Below are 6,872 nucleotides of genomic sequence, written 5' to 3' on the forward strand. Positions count from 1 at the left end.
TATTTTAAATTTTAATTTATTTAAAAAACATTTTTTTAAATTAAAAAATTAAAATGATTTTAATTGACACATTTAAATTGTATATATCTATGGGCTACAAAGTGATTCTCTGCTATACATACACAATGTGGCAGGCTTAAGTCAAGTGCGTTGACCTCCTCACCACCCATACTTATTATTTTTTTTGTGGAGAAACATTTGAAATTTATTTTCAGTGATTCTGAGGAATATGATATGTTAGCATCAATATCATCACTGTACCGTACAATACATCTCTGAAGTTTATTCTTCTAACTGAATTCGTATCCTTGGACCAGCATCTTCCTGATACATCCTCACTCCCCAGCACCTGGTAACCACTGTGCTACTTTCTGAGTTCCACTTTTTTAGGTTCCACATGTCAGTGAGATCCTGTGGTATTTGTCTTCCTGTGTTATTTCACTCAACGTAATGGCCTCCAGTTCCATCTGTATTGCTGTAAATGACAGAGTTTTCCTCTCCTTTAAAGGGCTGAATGATACTCCATGATGCATATGCATTATGTATATGTATTATCCACTCATCTGTTGATGGGTATTTAGATGGAGTCTGTATCTTTTCTATTGTAAATAGAGCTGTGAGAACGTGGGCAGGTGTCTGTTTGACATATTGATTGCAAATTCAGAGTGGAGCTTTTTTTTTTTTTTTTTTTTTCCTTTTTTTAAACTGATCTTTATGTCTCTCAAGCACCTTGAACAGTGTCTGGCACTTAGTATATTCTCAACAAATACCTCCATCTCCACCACCCCCAACTCTTTTGGACTGAACAGTACCATAGAGTGGCAATTTCAAAATCTTTCCTGGAGGTAAACTCTGGTGACCCATGCAGAAGCCTCTGATCCCATGGCTGGGGTACCATGGAGGGGGATTCAGGCTATATTCTCTCCATGTGGAGGATGGACCTAATACTTCAGGTAACTTGTCCCATTAGGTGTGCCTGTGAAGATGGGAGACAGGACAGAACCTGTGGGTGACAGTCTTGTTTGAGCCATGAAGTTTCATGTTTCTTTCCGCTCTTGACCTCTCTCCTCAGGTGGCTCCATGCTAATCTCAGCAGTCTGCTGCTTCTTCCTGTTTTTTGGCAATAGTGAGTCTGCAATGATTGGCTGGCAATGCCTGTTCTGCGGGACCAGCATTGCGGCCTGGAATGCTCTGGATGTGATTACAGTGGAGCTGTATCCCACCAACCAGAGGTCAGTCCTTCCTGGGATTTCCTTTGGACTTGTTGGACTTCTTTAGCTAGAAGTTCACCTGCCCACTAAATCTTGCAAAGTGCCTGGCCATCTTGGTCTTTCTTGTGCTCCATGCACCAAATATATTCTAGGTTATTGAGTTTCTCTGCATAAGGGTTGGCAAGGTCCTGAAGTGGGCAGTCTGTGGCTCGATAGGATGGGGTGGGTGGTCAAAAGGTAAAAGACAAGATCTAGCTACATCTAGGCAGAGGATTAATATTGAACAATTAGCAAAACCTGTGTCATGCAATCCTCAAGGGAGGTGAGAACAAGCCTGCCCACAGGAGATAAAGGGAAAAGGTGAACTAGAAAACCAAGCGTGGGGGTGGGGCTGGGGAGTGAAATAAAGGTGGGGATGAAGGATGAAGTTCCAGGGCATTTGCAGAGAATATGTCAGAGAAGCCCAGGGTTTACTTTTATTTTGTACAAGCCACATGGGAAAAGGCCTAGTTTAAAGGCACAGGGTCAAGGCCATTACTTGGTAGTTGTTTCTCCACGTGGAGGGGGAATTGTGAATTTTAAGGTGAAGATAAGTGGCCCTGTGGCCAAAAAAGAATGTGAAGGAGTGTGGAAGGTGGGTAAATGGATTTCTAAAAACAAAACAAAACAAACAAAACAAACCAACCAAACAAACAAAACAAAAAAACCTTAATAATAGTCCCCAAATTAGTGACAGAGAAGATGGGATTTGGGTAGCTACACTAAGTCCCCTCCTCCAAAAAAAAAAAAAAAGAAGAAGAAGAAGAAAAAAATTGATCGTTATTTGAATGGGATGTAATTTTATATCTAGGAGACTGAAGAGAAACAACTAGAAACAAGAAAGTAATACTGGTCAGGTGATCAGCAATAAAACTACTTTAATGGCTTACAGGTTTTAAAATGTATCAAAACAAGTTAAAAATGTAACTGAAGCTGAGTGTGGTGGCTCACCTGTAATCTCAGCAAGTTGGGAGACTAAGGCTGGAGGGTGGCAAGTTCAAGGCCAGTAAGAACCTCAGCAACTTAGTGAGACCATCTCAATAAATAAATAAATAAATAAGGGCTGGGGATATAACTCAGTGGTTAAAGTACTGGGGTTTATAATCCCCAGTACCAAATAAATAAATAAGTAAATAAATAAAATAAAATAAATTAAAAAATAAAAAGGAATTGAAGTCCATTTGTAATAAAACACCTAGAAATCAATTTGAAACACTCATAGGAATAAAACTATAATAACCGTAAAACTTACAAAGAGGTAAAAGGAGACTTAAATAAATGTCAAGATATAACTCATTATGTATAAGATGATTTAATCTCATGAAAATGTCAAATTTTATTTAGTTTTTCTCTAACTTATGAGAGTATTTCAGAATTCAATGAGATTTATTTCCTCTGGGATCTTGAAAAAAAATATTCTGAATTTTATTTAGAAAAGCACATGTGAAAATAAATATACAGGAAAATGCTGAAAACAAAAAGACTGGGATTAGGTGATAGTGATTATAAAGGTAAAGAGTTTTTCAATTATAGATAAATATAAAAAGGAATTGTGAGTACAAAAATATAACCACATTCTTAAATTCTGGTATAAAAATATTTTACTTCAGTTGGGGAGCAATGGTGTTGGGAACATTATGTCTGTGTATAGATGAGGTCATGGCAGGATAAATGGCGAATAATAGTTATCATTTGGAAGTGTGACTGAGGGACAGTAACTAGGATTAGGTGATAAACCCCAAAACTTTATGGCTTTCCGAGGAAGTAGGCATTTCATTTTTTTCTTTTGTAGAAAACTACAGGAGGCAGTTTAGGCTCTTTCTATGTTGTTCTTCCTTGTCTAGACTTAATCGTGGTCTACGATGAGACCATTTATGTTTTAGGAAGTAGGATAGAAGGAAACAAGACAAAGAAGAAAGCAGAAAGCCTGATCAAGAGCTTTCTTAAGGAAGTTTCTTAGTAGGTACCATTTGTATTTACAACCCATTGGCTAGAACCAAGTCACATGACTACAGCCAGCACCAAGGGATTCTGGGAAATGTAGTCTTACATTTGAAGAACTATATGGAGGGACAACTAGCAGTCTGCCACAAGGAGGTGTTACTGAGGGAGAACATTACACTTTCTGTTTTGCATATGTCTTTATTATTTTTGCAACAAGCAAGTACTAACTGTAAGTATTTTAAGAACAGATATATTTGAAAAGAGAAGGAAAAAAACTTGAAGGCAATAATTCAAAACATTAATCATTGTGATTGCCTTAAATATTTTCGTATCTTTATATTCTGTATTTCCAAATTTGATTAAATGAGAATGTGCTAATTTTATATTTAGGAAAAAAACTGCCCCGGCCACCCCCCCACTCAAGAAAAAGAACCCTGTTTTATTTATCTAAAAAGGTCCAGAATTTCAGAATTCTTTCCTTTCCTTTTCTTTTGCAGGGCAACAGCCTTTGGCATCCTCAATGGATTATGCAGATTTGGCGCCATCCTAGGAAACACCATCTTTGCTTCTTTTGTTGGGATAACCAAAGTGGTCCCAATCCTTCTGGCTGCTGCTTCTCTGGTTGGGGGTGGCCTGATTGCCCTTCGACTGCCAGAGACTCGAGAACAGGTCCTGATGTGAACAACCTATGGGGAAAGGAAAGATCAAAAGAATCTTGTCCAGGACACTAAAATGCAGCCACATCTCCTACCTGTCATTGTCCACAGGACACCTTGGATAGCGCAGGAGAAGTTGATTTTGAGATCTCTAGTTTAGGACCCACTTCAGTTGTCAATATGTTTGTTACTCAGGTGACTGATTTGGGGTGCCCTGAGCCACTCTTAGGATCCCAGAGCTGTGTACTTGGCCTCAGGTTTCCCCAGCCCAAAGTAGAGGGAGGACCCTTCATTGAGTACATACCTAAGCAAAGACTGTGCATTTCCCTAAGTGAGGTGCAAGAACTTATTTGCATTTCAAAATGAATTTGAGGTTGAGAAACATAAAGCTTCCAGGAGATCAGTGACCTAATGAATTAACTTGCCTAGAAGTTAGGGAGATCACATATTTTTACATTCAAAGGTATCACCGAACATATTTTCCATTTGAAAATTGGCACAATAGCATTGAAGATACTCTGATATACAAAACCAAATATTTAATCACTATCTATAGAGATCGACTTTGCTAAGCGTCCTCAGCTTTCCATGATGACTAGGTGATACATTTAAGAATGACATTTATTGCTGTTTTGCTATTTGAAGAAACTTAACAGGATGAGTATTCTGTAAACTAAGTTTGTATATAACTGTCTTTGGGTTTATTTGCAAATATTGCCAGCATTTTAGCCATATTTTGGGAGAACTTGGTGTTTGAGGTCCCAGGAAATTGGGTGCAATCAAATAAAATGCAAGCACAATTTCTTATAGCCATTTAACCTGCTGTTCAGAGGATGCACTTAGCAAATTAAGTGGGGTTTCATTTAGTCCAGGCACTTTTCTTCCTGTGGGTAGAGAGGTTACATTTCTCTTCTACACAGATGACCTGTGAAGCTGAAGCTTACCATCTTCAGTACTGGTCTTTGACTTGGCTTTTCAACCAGAAACAACACAAGATGTTTTCCTTGGCCTCTGGCACTTCCTTTATAGGCAAGAATCAAATAACATGGGGAGTTCAGGGATAAGGAAACATAGCCACAGTTCTCCCAAGTGTGAATTCTTTCTGTTTGCTTAGCAGTAAAACAGGATCCATATTTGTTACAGTGATGAGGTCCCATGAGACATACTACATGTTCTAGTTTGAGGCTTTTGAAACACAGGCCACTAGCCTGGCAGTCAGGGAATATAGTGGAGTCCGACGTATTTTCCTTCAGTACTCTAAGATGAAATTCCAGTTTGGGACATAAGAAGAGAGTGGGTGAGGTGAGGAACCCAGGACAAACCCCTCTGGCAAAGGTCAGCAATAGACTGAAGACCTGCCTCCAAGAAAAAGGAATAATTTTGTTTTAATAGTCAGAATTGCCTAGCAGCAAAAGCGGCAGTGAGCCCCATAGGGAGTTCCTACCACTGAAGGTGAATGTGCCCAGGCTGGGTGAGTGGCAATCTGCAAGAACTAGTTCTCTGATTTGCTGCAAAGGGCTTCACTTTGCCTATCAGAAAGCTCCAAAAATTAATATAGAATGATAATGGTGTTGAATGTTTCTTCCAAAAATGCTTACCTCCTTCCCTAGCTTCAGGTCATCTTTCTAAAATTCTCTCCATTAACAGGTCAACAGGGGGAAGGAGTAAATTTTATGACACCTTTCCACCTTCAATTTGAGATCAGTTTTAATGGTTAAAATGTTTACTCTGCTTCTCGTATCCCCACCTCTTTATTTACTCCACCTTTGTGTGTGTGTCGGGGTAAGGAAGACCAAGTCTGATTTGACATCCCAAACCCCCTAACTGTACATATGTATATGTAAATATACCATCATGTATTAACATTTCTCTCAGTGTTTTATAGGAGTTAACTAACGTAATGCTAAGTCGATAATGACAGACTCTATGTAATATAGCTGTAATATACTTTCCGTATTCTTGTGATATGAAATACAGTGGCTAGGATCATAAAAGAGAATTGCATAGATCCAGGATTACCACATCCCTTGTAACATTGTTCTTCAATGGATAGTACAATTGAATGAGCAGCAACCACTTAAGAAATGTACAAGACAGAGCTTGCTTTTCTAGTTAAGATGGTTCTTGTAAATTTAAATTATGATTAACTTTTGAGTGCAGGGTGGCTGCAATAATTCATGGGTTAACTCCAGTTGGTTTCCTGGACTCAACTTCAGAATTATCTTTATGGCTCCTTAAACCAACTACCTAACCAACCAAGTGCGACTCCTATTCCATCCATCATGTGGGCATTGGTGAAGGCTTTCCCCCTGGAGAGTTTGCCTGGCACTGGGACCTGGCCACTTCTCACAAGCTGTCAGTACTGCTGAGATTAATGTGTCTTTAAAAATAGTCTCCGTGGCAGGACCTTGGGGGATAATGCACAGCTTTCCTGACCATCCATTTCTTTTTCATTTTGTGTTTTACCCTGAGAAACTCCTGACAGCATCCACGGAGGGGCAGAGGGACGATGTGTTCTTTCATTGAGCAAATCCCTTCATGGTTCGTGATGCATTTAATGATGCCCAGTTTGGGAGTAGTTTCTTTTAACAGTCTCAACTGTATTGTGACATCTCCTGATGTTGATTTTTGATCTTTTGTTTTATTAAAAATAATTAGTGAAAGAGGTGTGCCTATATGTGAAGTTTGTAGCGTCTTACCTTGAGGTCATGTAATAAATAACTCCACTCCCAGAGTTCCCTGGTATATGTTACTTCATGAAAAAAAATAATAAAAATAACTAATAAAATCTTTAAGAACTGGGGTTAGAGATTGTTTCCAGGCACTAAGGTCTTTTCTGTACTCCTAAATTAGCTGAATCATTTTCTTATTTGTGCATAGGGAACTTGAGAGGTGAAATGGAGACACTGTGGCCACATGTGATGTGGGCTAGTAGTGGGCTACAAGGTCCTATGCTGCTGCTTGCTTAGTTTCTGAACTAATCCCCCCAGTCACCGATGTCTCACTATAGAGCCTCCCACAG

The 6,872-nt window shown here is 39.0% G+C and overlaps 1 protein-coding gene across 3 annotated transcripts in view; it reads left to right on the forward strand.

The window, feature by feature from the left end:
* Positions 1-6,515, forward strand: part of LOC144378015 (synaptic vesicle glycoprotein 2B-like) — a 51,126-nt gene extending 44,611 nt beyond the window's left edge. For all 3 annotated transcript variants that reach the window (XM_078051212.1, XM_078051211.1, XM_078051213.1), the window contains 2 exons: positions 1,073-1,232; positions 3,692-6,515. In XM_078051212.1, the coding sequence (XP_077907338.1) occupies positions 1,073-1,232; positions 3,692-3,875 (344 nt within the window). In that variant the 3' untranslated portion in view covers positions 3,876-6,515. The remainder of the gene's footprint in view (positions 1-1,072; positions 1,233-3,691) is intronic.
* Positions 6,516-6,872: the final 357 nt, after the last annotated feature.

The sequence above is a fragment of the Ictidomys tridecemlineatus genome, chromosome 5 (assembly GCF_052094955.1).
Source record: "Ictidomys tridecemlineatus isolate mIctTri1 chromosome 5, mIctTri1.hap1, whole genome shotgun sequence".
Taxonomy (NCBI): Eukaryota; Metazoa; Chordata; class Mammalia; order Rodentia; family Sciuridae; genus Ictidomys; species Ictidomys tridecemlineatus.